Source organism: Phocoena phocoena, chromosome 14, assembly GCF_963924675.1.
Source record: "Phocoena phocoena chromosome 14, mPhoPho1.1, whole genome shotgun sequence".
NCBI lineage: Eukaryota > Metazoa > Chordata > Mammalia > Artiodactyla > Phocoenidae > Phocoena > Phocoena phocoena.
Window position 1 is genome coordinate 71,649,649 of NC_089232.1, and position 25,493 is coordinate 71,675,141.

Sequence of the window (25,493 nt, forward strand, 5' to 3'; positions counted from 1 at the left end):
ATCATAATGAAAACTTACTAAGTCAGTGAAATGTAAAAACAGAGAAAGACAGTAACAAAGGCATTAATAACAAAGAAAATACATAAATTAACTCACCATTCTTCCTTTATACTTTCAAGATTATCTACTTCTTTCATTCTCTTTTGCCTTACTGTAAAAGTAAAAAGAAAAATAAGGTAAAGTTCTTAATACAGTATTTTAAATAAATTCATTCCAGCGTATGCAGTAAGATTCTTTACCATTAAGTTATTATGTACTCCTAAAGTAGCACTAAAGGGGCCTTAAGAACAAGTGACCTAACTCAAAGCTGTCACTTTCACTTAAAGTAAAGCAATAAAAAGTAAATTTCGGGTTCAGATAATCTGACAAAAGAAAGATTTCATAAAAGTTATGATGAGGGCAATTCCCTGGCGGTCTAGTGGCTAGGACTCTGTGCTTTTACTACCAAGGGCCCATGTTCAATCACTGGTTGGGAAACTAAGATCCTGCAAGTGCTCGTGGCCAAAAAAAAAAAAAAAAAAAAAAAAATTTATGATGAAAAATAATGTATGCTTTGGTTTAATAACAAACAAAAGTGAATGTAAACATTTCACTCAATCTCCAATAGTAACAAAATATCAAATCAATATAAACTCATTCTTTTTTTCCAATGTAGATGATTTTTATTGTCAATATTTCTTTAAAACATCTTTATTAGAGTATAATTGCTTTACAATGGTATGTTAGTTTCTGCTTTATAACTAAGAGTATCAGTTATACATATACATATGTCCCCATATCTCTTCCCTCTTGCATCTCCCTCCCTCCCACCCTCCCTATCCCACCCCTCTAGATGATCACAAAGCACAGAGCTGATCTCGCTCTGCTATGCGGCTGTTTCCCACTAGCTATCTATTTTACATTTGGTAGTGTATATATGTCCATGCCACTCTCTCACTTTGTCCCAGCTTACCCTTCCTCCTCCCCATATCCTCAAGTCCATTCTCTAGTAGGTCTGCAGAGTCTGTCATACAGAGTGAAGTAAGTCAGAAAGAGACAAACAAATACCGTATGCTAACACATATATATGGAATCTAAAAAAAAAACAGAAAAAAAAAAAGACCAAAAAATGGTCAGAAGAACCTAGGGGCAAAACAGGAATAAAATAGAGCTCCTCCACAACAAGAGGAGCCACCTCAATGAGAAGCCCACGCACAGCAACAAAGACCCAACGCAGCCAAAAATAAATTAATCAATTTTTTTAAAAATGGAGAGAAGAGTGAAAAGTTATTTTTGGGGGGGTAAAAAACTGGATTATTTTCTCTCTTTCCCAAACTTTCTGCAATACTCTTGCCCTTACAGCAAAAATAATATAAGAAATAAGGAAACGAATGTTTAAAAGAGTCCAAGCCATCTGCCCTTTGAGAGGTCCTGGAAGCAATGACAGACTAGAAGCAATAAGCATACCAAAAGCCTACATCTTGGCTTCTAAATATAATTTTCCAAGAAAAGGAATCATGGCTCCTTAGAGAAAAGGCTGATTCCAGGGCTGGGACAGAGAAAGAACAAATGAGCCTGAAATATCTTGCACCAGAAAGTAAGATGGTGCTCACTGAATGATGAAGACATATCAAAAGGACACTGAAGCCACCTGAAGGGGTTCCCACTGGACAAGTCTGGGAAATGGAACATCAAAGTAAATAATGATACTAATGGATTATAACTCACTGAATAAAACAAAAACCCATGAGGAGTCCATACTATTAGATCTTTAAAAAATCAGGAAAAGATGGACTTGTAAATAAATTCAACAGTCATATGGAATCACCATTACCAAGATAAATTCCAGATATATCCAAGATCTAAAATTTAAAAATTGAACCTGAGGGTGATGTCAGCAAAATGAAAGAATAGGCAGCTCCAAGCTCCTGTCCCCACAGAAACATTGAAAAACAAGCAGAAACTATTAGAACCAACTTAGAACTCTGGAAAGTAGTCAAAGGTTTACAGCTATCAAGCAAATGATGAATCAAGAAAAATACAACTTAAAAACAGCAGGGAAAACAAACCAATTCAAAACTGGGCAAAGGATGTGAACAGATATTTCTCCAAAGAAGAAATATGAGTAGACAATAAGCACATGAACAGGGTGCTCAACATCACTAGTCACAATGAGATACCACTTTATACACATGAGAATAGCTATTATTTAATAAAACAAAAATAATAAGTGCTGACAGGGATGTGGAGAAATTAGAACACCGGAATATTGCTGGTGGAAATGTAAAACGGTACAGCTGCTGTAGAAAAGGATTTGGTGGTTGAGGCATTATTCACAATAGCCAAGAAGTGGAAATAATCCAGATGTCCATCAACAGATGAATGTCTGAACAAAATGTGGTATATACATATAATGGAATATTAATTAGCCGTAAAAAGGAATGAAGTTTTGATACATACTACAACACGAATAAACCTTGAATATATTAAGTGAATTAAGTCAAACACAAAAGGACAAATATTGCATGATTCTAGTTACATTGATATTTCATACAAAGCAAATTCATAGAGATAGAGAAGTAAAATAGAGGTTTTTAGGGACTGGGAGAAGAGAGGAATGTGGAATTACTGCATAATGGGCACAGAGTTTCTGTTTCGGACCATGAAGAAGTCTTGGAAATGGACAGTGGTAATGGTTACACACCATTGTGAATATTATTAATGCTGCTGAATTGTACACTTAAAATTGGTTAAGATGGCAAATTTTATGTTTTATATGTATGTATTTTACCACAATAAAAAAAACTTTAAAAAAGGCAAACTTTTTTTTTTTTTTTTTTTTGTGGTAGGCGGGTCTCTCACTGTTGTGGCCTCTCCCGTTGTGGAGCACAGGCTCCGGACGCGCAGGCTCAGCGGCCATGGCTCACCGGCCCAGCCGCTCCGCGGCATGTGGGATCTTCCCAGACCGGGGCACGAACCCGTGTCCCCTGCATCGGCAGGTGGACTCTCAACCACTGCGCCACCAGGGAAGCCCAAGGCAAACTTTTTAATTATTAAAGAAAACATGGTAAACTTCCCTATAACCTGGAAGAGAAGACAACTTTCCTATAACTCCAATCCACAAGCAATAAGGGAAAAGACTGATACATTTAACTATGTAAGAATAAAAAATTAAAAAAAAAATTCCTACAAAGTAAAAACACAGATGACAAACAAAAATAAACAAAGGGAACTGGCATTACAACTAAAAGGTTAATATATAAAGAACTGATACAGAGAAGAAAAAGGCCAACAATCAAAAGGCAACAAATATGAACAGAGACGTCTCAGAAAGAGAGAAGCAAATGGCCCTAAAATATGTGAAAAGATGTCAGTCTCACTTATAATGAAATAAATGCAATTGAAACTATATTATGATACCATTTCTCACCGATCAGACTGGCAAAAACTTACAAGTCTTGCAACACATTTTGTTGCTGAGAGTGTGGGGAAACAGCCTCAAACATTTTCGGTGGGAATGCAAAATGGCACATATCCGGGTAAGGGAAATGTGGCATTACCTAGTCACCTATGCATATGACAAAGAATCTCTCCTTGACCAAACTGTAGTTAGGCTCCTCTGAGGCATCTTCTCAAGGAGGCATGACTTTGGGCTTCCATTTCTGTTCCTGTAGAGCCCAATTTTAGCAAGAATCCTGGTAAGCAGCTTTACCCAGAATCCCTCTACCCTTGATACCTGATCAAATTCCTCACTCCGCACTCCCCCGCCAACCCGCCATGATACTGATCACCCTGGTCTGCCTTCAGCAAGAATCTTGTAGTTCAGTTTAGCAAGAATCCCCCCTTACCTTTGAGGTTTCTCTTAGTAATTTTCCATCCACTGACCTCTACCTTGCTCTTTGACTATAAATCCCCACTTGTCCATCTTGTTTTAAAATTATTTTATTTATTTATTTATTTTTTGGCTGCGTTGGGTCTTCATTGCTGTGCGTGGGATTTCTCTAGTTGTGGCGAGCGGGGGCCACTCTTCGTTGCGGTGTGTGGGCTTCTCATTGTGGTGGCTTCTCTTGTTGCAGAGCACAGGCTCTAGGCGCACAGGCTCAGTAGTTGTGGCACACAGGCTTAGCTGCTCCGTGGCACGTGGGATCTTCCTGGACCCGGGCTCAAACCCATGTCCCCTGCATTGGCAGGCAGATTCTTTTTTTGTGTGTGTGTGGTACGCGGGCCTCTCACTGTTGTGGCCTCTCCCGTTGCAGAGCACAGGCTCCGGACGCGCAGGCTCAGTGGCCATGGCTCACGGGCCTAGCTGTTCTGCAGCATGTGGGATCCTCCCGGACCGGGGCACGAACCTGTGTCCCCTGCATCGGCAGGCGGACTCTCAACCACTGCGCCACCAGGGAAGCCCAGCAGACGGATTCTTAACCACTGCACCACCAGGGAAGCCCCTGTCCATGTTATATTCATAATCGAGTCCAGTTCCACACTGAGGTCTCTTTTCCCCTATCACAATAGTTCCTGAACATAATCTTGTTTTACTGATTTAACTGCTGTCCAGCTCTGTTTCTTCTTTGACATGTATATCTAGAAATCCCATTATCTAAAAATCCATCCCAATGATACTTTAGCAAAAATATAAAAAGGTGAATACACTACACTATTCACTGTAGTATTATTTACAGCATTGATTGTAACAGCAAAGCCTGTAAAAAGCCTCAACTTGTCCATTAATAGGACTTTTTTTTTTTTTTTTTTTTTTTTTGCGGTACGCAGGCCTCTCACTGCCGCGGCCTCCCCCGCCGCGGAGCACAGGCTCTGGACGCGCAGGCCCAGCGGCCACGGCCAACGGGCCCAGCTGCTCCGCGGCATGCGGGATCCTCCCGGACCGGGGCACGAACCCACGTCCCCTTCATCGGCAGGCGGACTCCCAACCACTGCGCCACCAGGGAAGCCCCTAATAGGGACTTCTTGAATAAACTATGGTAAATCCACACAGTGGGATGTGCTGTTAAGTGAAAAAAGCAAAATGGAGAAAAATATGTATGATATGGTACTGTTTATCTAAGAAAGAGGTGAACATGAATATATTTGTTTACATTAGGAAAAAATGAAAAAGTAAACCAAAAAATAAATAATAAGGTTACTTATAAAGTGGGAGAGAGTGCACTGGGTGAAGGGAGTAAGGGCAGAAGCTGGATTTCTCTGAATGTATCTTGTTTTTTAGATCAACTTTGGACCCATGTAAATATTTTATGTACTTATAAAACAAAGTTAAACTTTAAAAAAGCAATCCCTAAAAACTGAAAGTAAAAATGAAACGAATCAACTGAACTGACAGAGAGGAATTATTTCACGTAAATTTAAAACATGGTAATTTTACCATCCTAGTGGGATGAACCCAAAGAGGAAAAATGAAGTTTCTAGTAGTCATATTATTAGCAATAATATATTAGTATTGTTTATATGAAAAGTATGGTATAAAGATAAAGCAGTGGGTCTCAACCAGGAGGCAATAGTGCCCCTAAGAAGATATCTGGTAATGGCCGGAGGCATTTTTGGGCTGTCACCAACAACTGAGGTGGAGGGTGCTACTGGTATCTAGTAGATGAGGTTAGGGATGCTGCTGAAAATCCTACAATGCACAAGACAGCCCCCACAAGAAAGTATTGCCCAAAATGTTAATAGTGTTGAAGTTGAGAGATGCTGAGATAAAGCAAAGAATTAATTATGATCTGTCCCTAAAAACCAAGATTTTTTTTCAGAGTAAGAGTAAAGAGATAGAAATATAAAAAAGAAGCCAAGCAAAAATCCTGTAATCCTATATTTTAAATCAGAAACATCATTATGAACATCATCATTTCTCTTAAGAAAATACACAGTAGCTCTGTCCACTGAAAAGGCCAAAAAGGAATAAGCAATCAGACAACAATGAGCACAGCACACCTACCGCCCAGATTTGTGGTCTCCAAATACTATTTCCCACCAAAAGGAATCAGTTTCTTAGAGAAATGGCTGTCTCCAGGTCTGGGGCAAGAAATATGCACTTTATGCCTTGTATTGACATCTTGGATTAACGTCAAAAGGAATCAGAAGTTGGGAATTCCCTGGCAGTCCAGAGGTTAGGACTCGATGCTTTCACTGCAGGGGCCTGGGTTCGATCCCTGGTCAGGGAACTAGGATCTCCCAGGCCGCGAGGCACAGCCAGAAAAAACAAAACAAAATGAAAAAAAGGATTCAGAAGTCAGTTTGAAAAGGCTACCATTGGTGAAAGATGGGACTGAAAAACAGCTACATGAATTGAAACACATCAAGTACAAGTTCATATTGATACTCATTAAAACAGAAACTCATTCACTGGTCATCTTTCCAGAACAGTAGGGTACCAACTTATTTTGAAAACTGGCAAATAAGGGAAAGAATCAAGTAGTCATCCTGCCTTTCCTGTATGAACTAACTCAGAGTAATCAAAGAGTTAATAAAAGAAGTTTCCTTTATAAATGAATTCAGCTAAATGAAGGTTTATAGAATTAGAGTATCTCCCATTTGCAACCCCTAATGCAAACAGACCTAGGCAATGATATCAATGGCTGCTAACATCACACAAAGAAAACAGACATAAATATATGCCTCATTGTGAAAGCTCAAATCACCACGTGTGAAGCCTTCTTTCTAAAAATGAAACTGAATCCATTCAAGCCTCTAGGTCTAAACATCAGATTACAGGAAATATAGGGCACAGAGGAACATGATCAGATGACATCACAGGGACACAATCAACAAAATCCAGAACTCGGGAAATTCTTCAGGAGAAATGATCCATTTTCAATATATATATTACCAGGGAGAAAAAAGAAGTAATCTTTTTAAATATTTAAGAGATATATCAATTAATTACAACATATGGACCATATTTATGTTATTATTTAAAGAAACTAAATGGAAAAAAGCTATGAATCAGGAACATTTGAACACTGGATGGATATTTGATGATATGTGGAGTAATTGTTAATTTTAAAGGTGTGACAATGGGATTGTAGCTTTTTAATAAATTTATTTTTTTGTATATATTTTTATTTTTGCCTGCGTTGGGTCTTCGTTGCTGCGCACAAGCTTTCTCTAGTTGCAGTGAGCAGGGGCTCCTCTTCGTTGCGGTGTGTGGGCTTCTCATTGCGGTAGCTTCTCTTGTTGCGGAGCACGAGCTCTAGGCACGCGCGGGCTTCAGTAGTTGTGGCATGTGGGCTCAGTAGTTGTGGCTCGCAGGCTCTAGAGTGCACGCTCAACAGTTGTGGCACATGGGTTTAGTTGCTCCGCGGCATGTGGGTTCTTCCCGGGCCAGGGCTTGAACCCATGTCCCCTGCATTAGCAGGTGAATTCTTAACCACTGACCCACCAGGCAAGTCCCCTGTAGCTTTTTAAAGTACCTGTTTTAGGGACTTCCCTGGCAGTCAAGTGGTTAAGACTCCGTGCTTCCACTGCAGGAGGCACGGGCTCGATCCCTGGTCAGGGAACTAAGATCCTGAATGCTGTGTGGTGAGGTCAAAGGTAAATAAATAAAGTATTTGTTTTAGCTACATACTGAAATATCTAGATGAAATCCAATAACTAGAATTTGCTGCAAAATAATCAAGTGGAGTGAGAAGTGGAGGGAGTATAATTGAAACCAAAATGGCTATGACTTGATAATTAGTGAAGCTGGGTAATGAGTATACATGGGAGTTTACTATTCTCCACATTTTTATATATGTTTGAAATTTTCATAATAAAAATTGGGATAAAAGAACTATCTTAAAAATATGTACATGTAGAGTTGTACAATGTCATTTCATTAGCTTCTTAAAAGACAGTACTTTTGCTCTATCAGTAATGTGAAGTGGGGAAAAGTACTATGAACTCATATTTAAAGTGATGAACATGAGAAATAGATTGATCATGTTTAGGATAAAGATACATCTGTTTTAAGACAACCAAAGAGCTCATAAGACATCTGGTTGACTCACAGCTTGAAGGCAATGTGGGCACAGAGAGAAATTTTAGCAGCACATGGATGTGCAATGTGAAGTCAAACACAGACAATAGTTATAAACTGCCTATTGCACAATTAAAGTTATCACTTGTCAACATTCAAGGTAGGAAAAATCAGATCTGTTCTATGTAACCTGGAATGTCTGGTTATTAAAGGAAAACACAACCAAACTGATTATAGAGAGAAAAGTACAATGCTTTAGTAAACCTATATAGTTATAATTTGTAACTAGACTTTTAAGTCACCCAAACAAGATTACAATTACTTTTTATATGTGCTTAAAACAAACAGTTAAGAGAATGTTACTATTAGGTCACGATAGACTGTTTATGATAATCAAGGTCCCAGAGTCTACTCTACAGATTTAAAACTAAAGAAAAACACTTTTGGACTTCCCTGGCAGTCCAGTGGTTATGACTCCACACTTCCAATGCAGGGGGAGCAGGTTCGATCCCTGATCAGGGAACTAAAATCCCATATGCCGTGCGGTACGGCCAAAATAAAAGAAAAATAAAGAAAAACACTTTACCAAAAAGAAGATATAATCAAGCTAGACATCTCCAGAAAGCATTAAAAATATTTCAACTCTCAAACAGACTATATCAAATATGTTTCTTAAATTCTCTCTGGAGAATATGTATATAAAAAAGCAAATACCTCTATTTAAAAATATAAGTATTAAAAAATGTAAGTATTAAGCATATTTAAAGAGGGCAGACCTGCTCAGTAATAGCCACTGAAGATCCACCAGATCCATTTCAAAGCAATGAGAAACAGAAAATGGGCACTAGAAGTAGTAGCATACTGCTCCCACTTAAAAGTCTCCAAAGTATCTGGAGGTGGATTTAATCTGGGTAACTGAGGATCCAGCAGCAGCCTTTCACCAGATAACATCAGTCTGAATGATCGTAGGTCCTGACTTCCATTCCAGTTTCCTGCTGTTAATGGAACTGGGCTCATAACCACAGCCAATTTGGCTGGAACACTAATTCCCACTTAGCATCTGTTTTGCTAGGAATGAAAGTAGGATAGTAGAGTCTGCTCTGGAAAATATCACTGAAAACTGTTTTAAATGCTTCTATTGTCTTCATTACGAATTGAACATAAACTGTTAGTGAATTTATTTCTTAGCCTTTTTGTAACAAAAGTGTGAGCAATTCTCAAAGACAAGGAGAAACTGAAAGGAAGGAAAAATGAGGAAATGCAATGAGGCAGAGGAGTCAGTACCCAACATAAGGTGGGGGAGGGCACCTTCAGCAGCACCCCCAACAAGAACTTCACAGGCTGCCTTTTAGCCTTTCAGCTAGCTTTTGGATAGGAGTTACTAGAACCATATCCGAGAAGATGGCATCCAACAATCAAGGCAAATTGGATGTCTTTATTGTCTCAAGTGGGTATTTTGTATTTCTAAAGACTTCTTAATCCCTCCTGTACTGCTCTTCAAAATTATTCCCTAGACTTAAAAAATGAAAACAGGGCTTCCCTGGTGGCGCAGTGGTTGAGAGTCCGCCTGCCAATGCAGGGGACACGGGTTCGTGCCCCGGTCCGGGAAGATCCCACATGCCGCGGAGCGGCTGGGCCCGTGAGCCACGGCCGCTGAGCCTGCGCGTCCGGAGCCTGTGCTCCGCAACGGGATAAAGAAAACAGACTATTATTTCATCCAAAGAATTTTACTCAATATTTATTAAATGTAAGGCACTGGATTAAGCTTTAGATTTACAAAGTATCAATAATAAATCAGAGAAGGGGGGAGATATTTTTTTAAATATCAAAAATGTATAACATCTGAAATGGGTTACACAATTAAACTGTATGCTTTAAAAATGCAACCATTAAAGCTGATTGTTAAATATAAGACACAGCACTGTCAATGTCCTTTTGAGTTTGCAAGTGCTTATTACATTTATTAGATAAATATAATTATGTCATCTCTGGGCCAAGGATAAATCTGAGGTCAAAAGGGAAAAAAAATAGTGTATATATTTGTTTCTGGTATGGAAAAAACTTAGCTAAAGCCATTAAAAGAATGTGAAAAGGAAAAAGGGATAAGCATTGTCGACTTAAAAAAACGCACAATGTTAGAGTTTGTCTTTTTTTTTTTTTTTTTTTTTTGCGGTACACGGGCCTCTCCCGTTGCAGAGCACAGGTTCCGGACGCGCAGGCTCAGCGGCCATGGCTCACGGGCCCAGCCGCTCCACGGCATGTGGGATCTTCTCAGACCCGGGCAGGAACCCGCGTCCCCTGCATCGGCAGGTGGACTCTCAACCACTGCGCCACCAGGGAAGCCCGAGAGCTTTGAGTTAAGTTTTATTTGGGGCAAAATAAGGACGGCAGCCCAGGAGACAGCATCCCAGGTAGCTCTGAGAAACTGCTCCAAAGAGGTAGGGGGGGAATGTCAGTATATATGTGATTTTGGTGAAGGGGGAGTATATGCAATCCAGCACAGACTTTTTTACGGAAGGTTTCTGCTAGTCACGAAGGTTAGATGTCACCATGAAGGATTTTAGTGTTTTTCTAGATATTAGGAGATAACAAGAATTGGGCTCATAAAATCAGCTCCTGAAAATATCTAACTATCTGAAGACCTGTTCTGCCAGTTTTTCCTGGAGCACAGAGTGCCTCATTTCTGGTCTCTACCCTGAACTCCTTTCAGGGGGCGTTGAAAATCAGCAGCTGCAGCAGCACATGATTTAATCCTTGTAGAGGTAGATGGCAAGTGCCAATGGAAAATGCCAATTTGTAGCTGACAGCATAATCCAGCTAAAACAGTTATCTATCCTAACAGCAATACACAACGCAATGTTCAAAATTAATAACTCAAAACACATACTGTTCAGAAATACGGCTGTAAATTACATAAGAAACAGCTATGAGTTCAAAGCAGTTGTCTTTAGGGAAACGGAGTGGGAGCACTTTTAGTTTTAAGTCTTCTGACACTACATATTTGCCTTTTAAACTATATATTGTTTTGATTTTTAAAAAATTTAAAAACCAGAAAACCAACTGAAAGTATATTCAGAAAGCCAGAATTTCATGGTTTTCTCCTAAGACTTTGTCCTTCAAATCTCATATTTCTAAAACTATTTAATTGCTTCACTTTAAGAATTACTTCCTTTTTGGGAATTCCCTGGCAGTCCAGTGGTTAGGACTCGGCACTTTCACTGATGTGGGCCCAGGTTCAATCCCTGGTCAGGGAACTAAGATCCCACAAGCCGCACGGTGCGGCCAAAAAAATAAAAATAAAAAATAGGGGCTTCCCTGGTGGCACAGTGGTTGGGAGTCCATCTGCCGATGCAGGGGACGTGGGTTTGTGCCCCGGTCCAGGAGGATCCTGCATGCCGCGGAGCGGCTGGGCCCGTGGGCCATGTCCGCTGGGCCTGCGTGTCCGGAGCCTGTGCTCCATGACGGGAGAGGCCACGGCAGTGTGAGGCCCGCGTACAGCAAAAAAAAAAAAAAAAAAAAAAAAAATCACTGCCCTTTCAAACACACACAGAAGAATAGAAAAATATGAACACCCATCCCAACTATTCAGATTTCAAAAGCTTTTTTTTTGTTTTTTAAGGTTGCACCTCGATGCATGTAGGATCTTATTTTCCCAGACCAGGGATGGAGCCTGTGCCCCCTGCATTGGGAACTCAGAGTCTTAACCACTGATCTCCAGGGAAGTCCCAGATTTCAGAAAAGTTTATCTTTTGACTTATTTGCTTCTTTTTTATTTAAGAACCAGTAATAGTGAAATACTACTTCATTTAAAAATATTACATAGTATGTCAAATATGTGTATCTTACTGCGAATTAATTATACCTAAATAAAGTTGTTTAAAATATTAAAAATGGGGCTTCCCTGGTGGCGCAGTGGTTGAGAGTCCGCCTGCCGATGCAGGCGACACGGGTTCGTGCCCCAGTCTGTGGGAGGATCCCACATGCCGCGGAGCGGCTAGGCCCGTGAGCCATGGCCACTGAGCCTGCGTGTCCAGAGCCTGTGCCCCACAACGGGAGAGGCCACAACAGTGAGAGGCCCGCGTACCGCAAAAAAAAAAAAAAAAAAAAAAAATATATATATATATATATATATATAAAATGTATATTTATTCAGCTCCTACTATATACCAGGCATGATTCTAGGTGGTGCTTGGGATACATACTGAATAAAATAGATCCCAGCCCCTGTGGACATTACATTCTGGTGGTGCTGTTTGCTTTTCAGTTGACAGTTTTCCAACATTATTTTCAACTACTCTAAAATAATCCTTTAGTTTAGATATGATCCTGACTGTCTCATAAACATAACATGTTCATTCCACTTCTTTGTTCACACTGTAACCACCCTTCTGATTTTGGACACAAGCAGCAGCAAGCAGTAGCAGGAAGCAAGATCTTAGTTCTGGGACAGGGAGTCCTAACCACTGGACCACAAGAGCCACCAGCTAGGGCCTGGGTCCCTGTTTCTTACCTGTCTTGTCAGGAAAGAATTCAGGCAAGGAGGCAAAAGGTAAAGAGAAAAGCAAAAAGTTTATTGGAAAAACAAAGTACATGCAGAAAGACGCATGGGCAAACTCAGAGAAGCGTCACGCCCTCGGGAAGTTTAAATCCTTTATAAGGGGGCAGTCTTCCAGGTCTTTGTCTTCTTTTGACCAATAGTAGTGTTGTGACCCCATGCCTAATTTGTTTCTGGACCCTCCCCTGCGTGCGCATGCACCCCTAAGTTAAGGTGGAGCCCACCGAGAAGGCCTCTGGGAGGAGATAGCAGGACTTACTATGGTCTGGCATCCCCTGCCTTTTTGACTCCATGAAGGCTTTTGCACATGCGTAATGTCTCCCTTGTCCCAAGGATGGGAAGTGTATGACCTCTTGATCCTTTAATAGGGTTTAGTCCCACTCTGTCCCTGCCATAAAAATGCCCAATGTCTGGTTATATACCCTATTCCTGTTGCTGGTTTTTATAACGAGGTGCAGATCTTGAAATATAGAGAGGAGTCTGGTCATAAATATGTAGTCCTGGAGCCCGTTTGTCTCTTGCTTCAGGAAGTGTAAACAGGGGGCTGGTAATGAATATCCAGCTTGGAGCCCATCTTCTTCTCACCCCAGGAGGTATGAACAGGAGGTCAGTTGTAAATGCCTAGCCTGGAGCCCATCTATCTCCAGCCTCACTTCTAGGCATTCAAATCTAAATTATCCTTCGAGTCCCAGCTCAAGATCTACTTCTACTGTAAAGGTGAAATAGTAAACCCTTATTAGTAATCCTCTCCTAAAGCATTTAGATTTCTGGCATTTAAATCATATTGTCTGATATTATTTACTATTGTTTCTTTTAGCTCTACTAGATCCAAGATCCTCGAAGACAGGTATCACAACTTACACATTTCCTGTTTCTTCCGTAGTGCTTAGCAAGTGCAAAACAAGGACTAGCCATCCTTAGAGTATCTCACTATGTTTCCTGTTAATAGGTTATTGTTCTCTAGCAAATTACTAATGTTTTTCATCATTTCGTAGTTATAAGCTACTGATAATTGTTTTTACTTGTTTCATGACAGCAAAAGAGAATGAAGAACAGACCCTGGATTCAAAGTATCCTGTACTGGAATACTGGCTACATCATTTTTTTTGTTTGTTTGTTTTTGCGGCTACATCATTTTTGAGCTTAAGTGTTGTTATTTAACTTCTCTAAGTCCTAGTTGCCTAACTTGTAACTTGGAAATAATTATCCTCCTAAGAAGGTTATTTCGAGAACAAAAGAAATACAATAATGAAAATACAATAATGTTACGCTCCCTTCTCTTTTCCCAGACCACAATCATAACCTCTGTTACAAGGACTTATGGTAAGAAAACACCTTCAGACTTAAGTCTCAAAAGTTTTAATTTGGGGACTTCCCTGGTGGTCCAGTGGTAAAGAATCTGCCTTCCAATGCAGGGGACGTGGGTTCAATCCCTTGTCAGGAAACTAAGGTCCCACATGCCGCGAGGCAACTAAGCCCACGTGCCACTACTGTGCTCGTGCATCTCAATGAGAGAGCCCACATGCCCTGGAGCCTGTGCGCCACAACCAGAGAGAGAAAACCTGCATGCCATAACTGGAGAGAAGCCCATGCGCTGCAACTAGAGAGAAACCTGAGCAGACCTGCGCTGTATGGAAAAGGATCCCGCATGCCTCAACAAAGAACCTGTGTGCCACAACTAAGACCTGACGCAGCCAAAAAAAAATTAAGGAAAATAAATAAAAAAAGAACAAAAAAAAATTTTTTTAATAATAATTTTTAAAAAGTTTTAATTTTGACATGGCTATGAAATTTTACTTTTGATTTCATTAATTAAACAACATTTGTATATTTACTGAACCTCCCACCACTGTGTATAAAGCACTGGTTTAGAACTAATGATAGGAGAGTCAATAGGACAGACACAGTATCTATCACCAGGGAGTTTACAGACTAACAAGGAAAAACATACTGAATGTTTATCCTTGGCATAGAATTATGAAGTAAAAACTCATTCTATAATGGACATAAAGTCACCATTATTTTAGGTATTTCCTACCATAAATCAGTAATATGGAAATGGACCATGTAAAATTTATATCTATTGAGTGTCTACAATCATCAGTCATGTGACACGAATGAACCTAAGTCGTCGTGTACTGTATGTAGAGAATAAAGAAGCCATCTGACAAATATCTTAGTTACCAGTATGAGGCTGGGCATCAGAATGGACTGATGAACAGAATTTCCTTCATTTTGCTTCAGTTTACTTCTAATCAGTACCACTACCATCTTACATTTGTACTGTACATCAGTTTACTCAACACCTTCTCAAATATTATCTCACTTACTCCCAACAACTGCAGTAATAAAATCAGTCAGGAACCAGAGTAGACTGAGCTTTTTGGAACATATCGATCAACTGAAAGGAAAATTCAGTCAAAATAGATTTAGACTACTAAGAAATGTAGTCTTTTAAATGTATACATTAGAATTTGAAAGAAAAACTTGCATATTACAAATTTTACTTATTTTTATAAACATACACTATGGGCTATTTTCTTTAAGATTATGGATTTACATCAAGATATTATGCCACTAGGCCTGCTATGTAGAAGCTGAAGTTTCTCTTTAAAGAAACCAATGAAAAAAAAAAATAAAATAAAATAAAGAAACCATTGGATCACCTTTCAGTTACATCTTCTATGGAATAGGATTAGGCTTCCAAGAGCAAACTATGGGAGCATCAGATCAAACACTTTAAAAGACAGTTTATTTGTATATTTTGTGAATTCTAGTTTATTAACTATTATGTATACAACAAAAAAATGAAATCTTTTGGGAAGTTTCAGCTTATCTTAGCTGTAATTGCAGTAATGAAGAAAATACATTTTTGTTGTCTTCTAGAAAAAATTGTTAATAAGGGAGTTATATGCTCCCAAAGACCAAAGTGATAGTGACAAAAGTAATTTAAATGAGAAAATCCTAGAAGGTGAAACTTCTGCAGAAACTGTTAAGGTTGCTGAGTCAGCCATCCTCTTGACACCAAGATGTTCGCATTTCAGAATGGGCTCCATACTGAAATGTTATTTACCTTGCAAAACCCATCTCAAATACAATCTCAAGAAAACCTTCCATAATTCCTCCAAAAGGCATGAATATAGAATTGCTAACACAGCAAGGAGAGATCAGTTATGTACTCTTGGTGTTACTGAGTCCAAGCTCGCTCTGCTTGCCACACAACTGGCCAAAATCAGAGACGAGGTGCTGAGGCAAGGAACACGACTTTATTTGGAAAGCCGGAAGACCAAGAAGGTGGCAGATAAGTGTCTCTGAAAAACCATCTTCCAGGGGTGTGGATGCCAGTTTCTTTTATAGCACAGAGAGGGGGAGGAGATGAGGAAGTAAAGTAAAAAGGCCATAAGTTTTGCAAATATCTCCTGGAATGGCCAGCCTGGAGGAGGGGATATGTTAATTTCTTCTTTCTTGTGGCCATCCACAGGTGGAACAGGGTCCAGATGTTTCCCTGAACAAAGTCACTTTGGTTTAACCTTCAGGCAGAGGGGCAGGGTTCCCCCAGGCAGGGCGTTATGTATACACACTATCCTTTTAGTGAACAAAAGCAGCAGAAAGCAAAGGTTACAGAAACGGATCCAACATGGAGTCCAATTTGGCTCTTCCCTGTTACATTAGAATTTCCCCCACCATCACAGCCACAAACCTAGTCCCAGAGACCATCTCTGGGTGGTTTCCCCACATCCATTCTTGTCCCCATTCAATTCAGTGTCTACACAGGAGTCAGGGTGACCTTTTTGATTAAGATACAAATTTGACTGTGTGACTTCCTTGCTTAAAATCTTTCAGGGACCTTCCACTACTCTTCAAATAAGATCTAAATCCTTTGGATAACATGACAGGGGAGTTCACTGCAATGTCCTCTCACTACATTTGAGTGGTTTGAAAACTTCCCTATAAAAGTTTAAAGAAAGAAAAGAAAAAGCTGGTCCTAAATCCTTAACATTGTTTAAAAGGCCCCACATCATCTCTGGGGCCCTAACCACAGCCCCCTTTCGCTTTCCACACTCTTTCCAACTGCTCTTACCTTCAGTTCCCAAAACCTTCCCAAGCCTCTGTGGAACGGATTTCCTTTACCTGGACCTTTCTTCCCTCATTTGGGAGTCACCTTCACCTAATTCCTACTTACCCGTAATAACTTGAGTGCAAAGATTACTGTCCTAGGGAAACTTTAACTGATTTCTTCAGCTGGGATATGTACCCCAATTATACGCTCTCACAACACCCTACATTCTTCCTTTTTAGCTTCTAAGTAGACTGGCATTCACTTGTGTGGTTACTTGTGTCCTCCAATGACAATGTAAAGTCTTCAAAGGCAAAAACCTATAATGGTCACCATCATATCCCTAGTACTCAGCACACAACAGGTACTAAAAACACTCGGATGATAAACTAGGTAATTAACATTAAATATTAAGTAATTAAAGTATGCATGTAAAGTATTTACCACACGCAGGGCTAAGAGTCAGTGCTCAACGCGTTGTAGTTTTTGCCTTGCATCACTGTTTGTGTGCTTAATCACTCCCACCATCCTGCACACAATTCTTATTCATTTTTGGATTCCATCAGTGCCTCGCTCTAACTTCAGTGTTACACATACATGCTCAACATTCACTGGATTTAACTGCTTTTTAAATCAATATGACTCTCAGCATATTTACATAGAAGACACAACATCAACTTTTAAAGAGTTTCCCATTAAAACTAAAGTATCAATATAATTAAAAACCTTATCAACAGTCCAAAAACACACTTGAGCTATGACTATGAGTGAAAAAGCTGGTTTTCACGTCGCTTATACAATCTGTCACACTTTACAAATCCACATTGACATAAACACAAACTGTCAATTTCCTATCTTTATTATTTTCTTTTTTCTTTCTTTTTTTTTTTTTTTTTTTTTTTTCTTTTTTTTTTTTTTTTTGCGGTACGCGGGCCTCTCACTGTTGTAGCCTCTCCCGTTGCGGAGCACAGGCTCCGGACGCGCAGGCTCAGCGGCCCTGGCTCACGGGCCCAGCCGCTCCGCGGCACGTGGGATCTTCCCGGACCGGGGCACGAACCCGTGTCCCCTGCATTGGCAGGCGGACTCTCAACCACTGCGCCATCAGGGAAGCCCTATTATTACTTCTTTTAAATTTATTTTTTTGGTCGCCTTTCTGCATGCGGGATGTTAGTTCCCCCGACTAGGGGAGGCACCCGTGCCCCTGAAAGGGAAGCGCGGTATCTTAACCACTGGACCGCCAGGGAAGTCCCACCTGTCTTTATTTTCTGTGATCTCGAATAAGTACGAAGGAAGCAACGCTGGATGCCACACTAACGTTCGTCATTGCTAACAAGTAACAAACTGCAAATAAAAATCGGACACAGAAAAAAAGAAATTAAATATGAAAACAGAGACCATCTAGCCTACAAAAGTGAGTTGCGGGAGGCAGCTAATGAAGTTACCGAAGAAATGTCCACCCCAAACAGACATGCTCTGGATTTCTGTACTGCACTTCTGCATTTTGAGAATAGAGAACTCGAAGTTTCCGAGCGCTCGCAGAGAGAGAAAACCACCGTGGCGCTTGCCCGGAGTCCGCCGCTCGGGAAAGCAGCGCAGTAAGCGGGCCCAAAGCCGCGCCTCACCTGCGCTGACCAGGAGTCCCGCCCCGGCCGTCGCGCGACTGTGCCCTTTCGGGGTCACAGACGCGAGCAAACCGAGACAAAGACCGGGTGCGGCGACTCGGCCCGACCCAACGACCGCCACCGCCCCGCCCGGGAAACGCCCGCCCACCCCCGGCGGCCGGCGCAGCGGAGCGCCGCACGGCCCCAGTTAACTCACCTCCGGGCGCGGCCGCTGGAGGGGGCCCCGCCACGCCGTCGCCTCGCGGCCTCGTCCTCAATTTGCTCAGGGACCGCGGGCGCCGCCGCCGCCGCGCCGCCGCCCCTCACACTGGGAGCACTACTGTCCCCAGACCCCCTCAAGCTCGGTTGCCGCACCGCTGCGACCCTGCGCGCCTCCCTCGGACACTGCCGCCCGGCGCCGAGGACGCGCCGAGGCCGGCACTGCGCAGACCCGAGAGCGCGCGCGGGGCCGCGGGGGCGCGCGGGGGCGCGCGGGGGCGGGGCTGGCGGCGCCAGCCGCTTCGGGCCGCAGCGTTACCCGCGCGAATGGCGGCCGCCTCTCTCTTCCCGTGGGCGCTGCTGCTCCTTGCCTCCTCACCCGACGCGGAAAATGCAGAGAGCTACCCACCTGAGAACCCAGCATCAACTTACCTCCGTACGTCGTCAGCCGCTGATTGAATCCGTGGAGAGATTTACCTGCATTCTGACCATGTTGAACTTCACCTGAGACCTGTGATTCTGGAAAGCAAAGGTTAAAAAAAAAATTCTCCCATCCTTTCATGCCCCTGAAAGGGCTGACAGCAAGGAAGAAACCACCCTTCCCCACGTGGTTTAGATAAGACTCAGGGATGCCCCCTTGTTTACCTATGACAAGGTCAGACATAGACCCTCCAAATGCCCTTTTTTTTTTTTTGCCTCATAAATGATTAGCTTTACTTATTGTTCTCACTGACCAATCTGGACAAAATACCAGCTACCTTGTTTTGACCAAACTTAAGCTTCTCTCCTTCCTCCAGGCTCCTAAACTTTGACCCACCCTCATCCTGATCCAGCGTACAAGCCCTCCTTCACCATCACTCCTGAAAAAGGCTGACCTCCATGTAAACCACTCTGATCTGCCAAGAGATCACTGCCACCTCCACCCACCCATTCCACTGTGCCCCACACCCAGTTCTTTGTAGCCTTTGTTCGCTCCTCCCTATACAAGAAGGGCCATTTTCTGTCTGACCTTGGAGACAGTTGCAGACTTCACGGTCATAGCCTTGCCCTGTAGCGATGGTTGTTGCCTCATCCCCCAAACCCCATTGCAGTAGTTCCTTTTCCTCTTCTTGGAATAAACCTTTCCAATAAAGTCTCTCTTTATCTAAATCCAGGATTTTTTTTTTTTGACAATTGAACATTCTCCCCATTGTAATTGTCCTCCAGCCTTATTTCAGTAGTCTTCCCCCTCCCCCCAATAATCCTTTCAAATATAATCTCTATTTCATATTTGTTTTTACGTGACAGTTTTTTTTTTTACATAAATACTTGGGCAAAACATTTATTATTTTAAACTAAGGGACATTTGTTACAGCAGGAATATTCTACTGGGTTAGGCAGTTCAGTGAAAGGTGCATCCTTTGTTCCTTTGTTCCTCCCTCCCTCCCTTCCTTCCTATTTCTTTCTGTCTCTCTCTCTCTCCCTTTCTATTTCTCTCCCTATCTTTTTCTTCCTTTTTTCCTTTTTTTTAAAAAATAAATCTTGGAATATAATTGCTTCACAATACTGTGTTAGTTTCTGTTGCACAACAAAGGAAATCAGCCATATGCATACACATGTCCCCATATCGCCTCCCTTCCAGCCTCCCTATCCCACCCCTCTAGGTCATCGCACAGAGCCCATCTCCCTTTTACTTGATAGTTTTTAGTGCTGGAATTCAGATTGATACTGGGCCTCACCTACAGGCCCCTGCCATCCCCACACAGGTAAAGGCACCCTCTGAGTCTTTTGAACTCTTCCTTACGAGAGCAATTCTGCGATCCCGTGGTGAGTTCAGCTTCAAACCAGTTCTCCAGAAATCTTGTCTGTTGAAGCCACTGGTAAGGAGTTACTTTGATTCCTTAGGGCAAAAAGACTTTTCTATGAATGGCCTTGATGTGAGGCCTCTTCTTTTTCCTGTTCTTTTATGTCCCAGGACCATTTGATAAAGAGAGGACTCTTCCCTGGTCAAAAATCAACTGACCCTAGATATGTTGGTTTATTTCTGGACTCAAAATTCTGTTCCATTTATCTATATATCTGTCCTTACACCAGTGCTGTTATCCAATGGGGGTTCTGCTGCTTGCCGCTTACAAAGTCAGTTACATACTCACAAATGTTGGTAGTGTAAGGAACGGCACCAAGAAACGGAGGAGAGCTTAAACAAGCTTTATTTGGGCCCGCTCCCGGGCGAGGTTCACTGGTCCGAGAGAAAGGGGCCAGAGAAGTCGCGCCCGGGCGAGGGTTTGGGCAGAATTTATAGGGGAAGAAGGGAAAGGGGTGTGGTGAATCCGGGAGGGCGCAGGTTATTCCTTATTTGGTGGTCTCTTCGGGTATCGTGGCAATATCCAGTGCCGGTTGCATCCGTCTTGGGATCGTTAGTCTCGCCCCTCGAAAGGCGGGAAGGCTGCTCCGGGTGGAAAGTCCCCAGGTCAGTTCCTAGAACTGGGTGGTCCGGAAAGTCTCCAGGTCAGTTTCTGGAAGTGGGTGGTCCGGAAAGTTTCGGTCTGATGCAACCTGTGAGTCTGATTGCATTCCCCTGCCTCGGGCCAGTTGGCCTTACAGGTAGCAAAGGAAAGGTGCCTCTAATCAGAATGCTGGGCACTTCCCTGGTGGCACAGTGGTTAGGAATCCGCCTGCCAATTCAGGGGACACGGGTTTGAGCCCTGGTCCGCGAAAATTCCACATGCCATGGAGCAACTAAGCCCGAGAGCCACAACTACTGATCCTGCGCTCTAGAGCCCGTGAGCCACAACTACTGAGTACACGTGCCACAACTACGGAAGCCTGCATGCCTAGAGCCTGTGCTCCTCAACAAGAGAAGCCACTGCAATGAGAAGCCCACGCACCACAACAAAGAGTAGCCCCACTCACCGCAACTAGAGAAAGCCTGCGTGCAATAATGAAGACCCAATGCAACCAACAATAAAATAAATAAATAATAAATGAATTTATTAAAACAAAAATCAGAATGCTGGCAATCTGGGGTGATGGTGGACTCAGGGTCCCCCAAAAACCACCTCCGAAAATTCTGCTCAGCCATGAAAGTTTTAAAGGGAAGGAGAGAAGTAATCTCAGTTAATCATTGCGATATGGGGTCAGAGTCGTTGCCATCCCCCACCTGCCTGCAGGCTCCTTGACTTCTTGTGATCTTCCTCTAGATGTTATACAGTTTGGTTCACACAGTTTGGTCACAGTTTGTGCGGGAGATTACTGAAGGGGAAGCTAGGGGAGAGATTTGGTCATCTGTTAATTACTTATTCTTCATTTCGACTTCTTTGATCTATGGAAAGAACTGACAAGTTAGGCAAAGTATTGTGTGATTAAAAGATTTGAAAGGTGTGTGTGGGCCAGAGATGAGTAGAGCATGGGGGTTAAAAATTAGTTATACTATAGCTTTGCTAAAGTGACAAGAAAAGGGGCTTTCTGATGAGGGTGATCTGCAAAGAGCTGCTTACAGTACCATAATGTTTTTGTTTTTTTTTAAGATGTTGGGGGTAGGAGTTTAGTAATTTATTTATTTATTTTTGCTGTGTTGGGTCTTCGTTTCTGTGCGACGGCTTTCTCTAGTTGTGGCAAGCGGGGGCCACTCGTCATCACGGTGTGCGGGCCTCTCACTATCGCAGCCTCTCTTGTCGCGGAGCACAGGCTCCAGACGCGCAGGCTCAGTAGTTGTGGCTCACGGGCCTAGTTGCTCTGTGGCATGTGGGATCCTCCCAGATCAGAGCTCAGACCCGTGTCTCCTGCATTAGCAGGCAGATTCTCAACCACTGTGCCACCAGGGAAGCCCCCCATAATGTTTTAATTACTGTAGCTTTATAGTAGGTTTTTAAATCAGGAAGTGTGAGTCCTCCAACTTTGTTCTTTTTAAAAATTGTTTTGGTTATTCCAGGTCCCTTGCAATTTAAGACCAGCTCTTTCTTTTCTGTAAAAAAAAAAAAAAAGAATTTTAGTAGGAATTGCTTTGAATTGGTAGAGCAATTCGAGTATTGACATCTTAACAGTGTTAAGTTTTTTCAAACCATGAATATGGACATCTTTCCATTTACTTATGTCTTCTTTGTTTTGTAGTTTTCAGTGTACAAGTCTTGTACCTCCTTGGTTAAATTTATTCCTAAGTATTTTATTTTTATTGATGCTGTTCTGAAAGGAATTGCTTTCTTAATTTCCTTTGGGATTTTTCATCATTAGTGTATACCACTGATTTTTGTGTGTTGATCTTGTATACAGCATCTTTGCTGAATTCATTTATTAGCTCTGATAGTTGTGTGGGTTTTAAAAAATAGATTCTTGGGAATACGCTGGCAGTCCAGTGATTAGGACTCCACGTTTTCACTGCCACGTTTTCACAATCCCTGGTCAGCGAACTAAGATCCTGCAAACCGTGCAGCATGGCCAAAAAATAAAACAAATAAAAATTTAAAATAGATTCTGTAGTATTTTGTACATACAAGATCACATCATCTGTGAATAGAGATAGTTTTACTTCTTCCTTTCTAATTTGGGTGGCATTTATTTATTAAAAATTTTTGCCTAATTATTCTGGCTAGAACTTCCCATATAATTTTGAATAGAAATGGCAAAAGTGGGCTTCCTTGTCTTATTCATAATCTTAAGGGGAAAGCTTTTAACCTTTCACCATTGAGTATGATTGCCCTTTCTCATGTTGAAGAAACTCCCTTCTAGTCATAGTTTGTTGAGTGTTTTTATCATGAAAGTTTCTTGGATTTTGTCAAATACTTTTCTGTGTCAATTGAGATGATCATGTGTTTTCTTTTCTTCATTCTATTAATTTAGTGTATTACACTGATTGATTTTTTTCAGTGCAAATCTGTTTATTGGTTTCCTCTTAATCTTTTAGTTGGGCATCTGGGAAGGGGGTATTAGTACATCTGTAGTTAACCTTCTATTTTAATCTGCTTAACTATATTCAGTGAATGATCTATTTTAATGCCCTTCCATCTTGCTTATTAAAGAACAAGTTGACATCTTGGACTTAGATCTAGGTATACTTATCTGGTGTAATATCTAATAGATAGAGCTCATGGTCCCAAGACCATTAACAAACAGTCCCTTTTTTTCTTACAAATTTGGAATGCTACCTCATATACCAAATCCCCATCAATGCTGAGGACTGTTCTGGGCCCTGTATTCTGGGTCTGTGTTCTGTTCTGCTGATCTATTTTTTGACTTCTGTTAACAATAGAACAATAATCAAAATACTGTAGGGTTTTTGTTATTGTTTTGGTTTGGTTTTTTTTTACCTTTTTTTTTTTTTTGCGGTACGCGGACCTCTCACTGTTGTGGCCTCTCCCGTTGCGGAGCACAGGCTCCGGATGGCAGGCTCAGCGGCCATGGCTCAGGGGCCCAGCCGCTCCGCGGCACGTGGGATCTTCCCAGACCGGGGCACAAGCCCGTGTCCCCTGCATCGGCAGGCAGACTCTCAACCACTGCGCCACCAGGTAAGGCCTACATTTTTTTTTAATATGATCTTTTTTTTTAATAAGCTCAGTTGCTTTTTTTGTTATTTTATTGTTTATTTTATTTTTGGCCGTGTTGGGTCTTTGTTGCTGTGTGCGGGCTTTCTCTAGTTGTGGCAAGCAGGGGCTACTCTTCATTGTGGTACACGGGCTTCTCATTGCAGTGGCTACTCTTGTTGTGAATCATGGCCTCTAGGCGTGCAGGCTTCAGTAGTTGTGGCTCGCGGGCTCTAGAGCACAGGCTCAGTAGTTGTGGCGCACGGGCTCGAACCCATGTCCCCTGCATTGGCAGGTGCATTCTTAACCACTGTGCCACCAGGGAAGTCCTTTTTTTTTTTTCTTTACCATTTTTAAGTGGCATTAAGTACTTTCACAATCTTGTGCAACTCACCGCTATCCACTTCCAAGACATTTTCATCACCCAAACAGAAACTCTGTATCCATTTTAACAATAACTCCTCAATCCACTCCCTCATTCCTCCAGCATCTGATAATCTCTTTCTATCTCTATGAAGTTGCCCTATTCTAGGTACCTCTTATAAGAGGAATCGTATAATATTTGTCCTTTTGTGTCTGGCTTATTTCACTTAGTTTAATGTTTTACAAGTTCATCATGTTGTATGATATCAGAATTTCATTCCTTTTTATGTTAAATAATATTCCATTGTATGTATACAATATATATCACATTCTGTTTATTCAGTCATCTGTGGATGGACATCTGGATTGTTTCTACCTCTTGACTATTGTGAATAATGCTGCTGTGAACATTGGTGTACAAGTATCCAATTAAGTCTCTGCTTTCAGTTCTTTTGGGTATATACCTAGACATGGAATTAATGGATCATATGGTATTTCTTTTCTTTTTTTAAAATATTTATTTATTTATTTAGGCTGTGCCAGGTCTTAGTTGCAGCATGCGTGATCTTTAGTTGCAGCATGCGGACTTCTTAGCTGCGGCATGTGAACTTTTAGTTGTGGCATGCATGCATTATCCGACCAGGGATCAAACCTGGGCCCCCTTCATTAGGAGCACAGAGTCTTACTCACTGGACCAGCAGGGAAGTCCCCATATGGTATTTCTATGTTTAATTATTTGAGGAACTGCCAAGGTGTAAAATAAGTGCAGCATTTTACGTTCCAGTCAGCAATGAACAAGGGTTTCAATTTCTCCGTATCCTCAACACACTTGTTATTTTCTGTTTTTGTTTGTTTTTTTATAAAATGGCCATCTTAATGGGTGTGAAGTGGTATCTCATTACAGTTTTGATTTGTATTTCCCTAGTGACTAACGATGTTGAATATCTTTTCATGCGGCTCTTAACTTTTGTATATCTTATTTGGAGAAATGTCTAATCAAGTCCTTTGCCCATTTTTTTTTTTTTTTTTTGCGGTACACGGGCCTCTCACTGTTGTGGCCTCTCCCGTTGCGGAGCACAGGCTCCGGACACGCAGGCCCAGCAGCCATGGCTCACGGGCCCAGCCGCTCAGCAGCATGTGGGATCTTCCCGGACCGGGGCATGAACCCGTGTCCCCTGCATCAGCAGGCGGACTCTCAACCACTGCGCCACCAGGGAAGCCCAGTTTTTGGGGTTTTTTTTAAAGATTTTTTTGATGTGGA

At 41.7% G+C, this 25,493-nt stretch overlaps 1 protein-coding gene across 1 annotated transcript in view; it reads right to left on the reverse strand.

The window, feature by feature from the left end:
- Window positions 1-18,568, reverse strand: part of UBXN2A (UBX domain protein 2A) — a 36,497-nt gene extending 17,929 nt beyond the window's left edge. Inside the window, exons 1-2 of the mRNA XM_065891619.1 lie at window positions 18,373-18,568; window positions 97-151 (exon numbers count right to left, since the gene is read on the reverse strand). Of these exons, the coding sequence (XP_065747691.1) occupies window positions 97-137 (41 nt within the window). The 5' untranslated portion in view covers window positions 138-151; window positions 18,373-18,568. The remainder of the gene's footprint in view (window positions 1-96; window positions 152-18,372) is intronic.
- Between the last annotated feature and the right edge of the window lie 6,925 nt (window positions 18,569-25,493).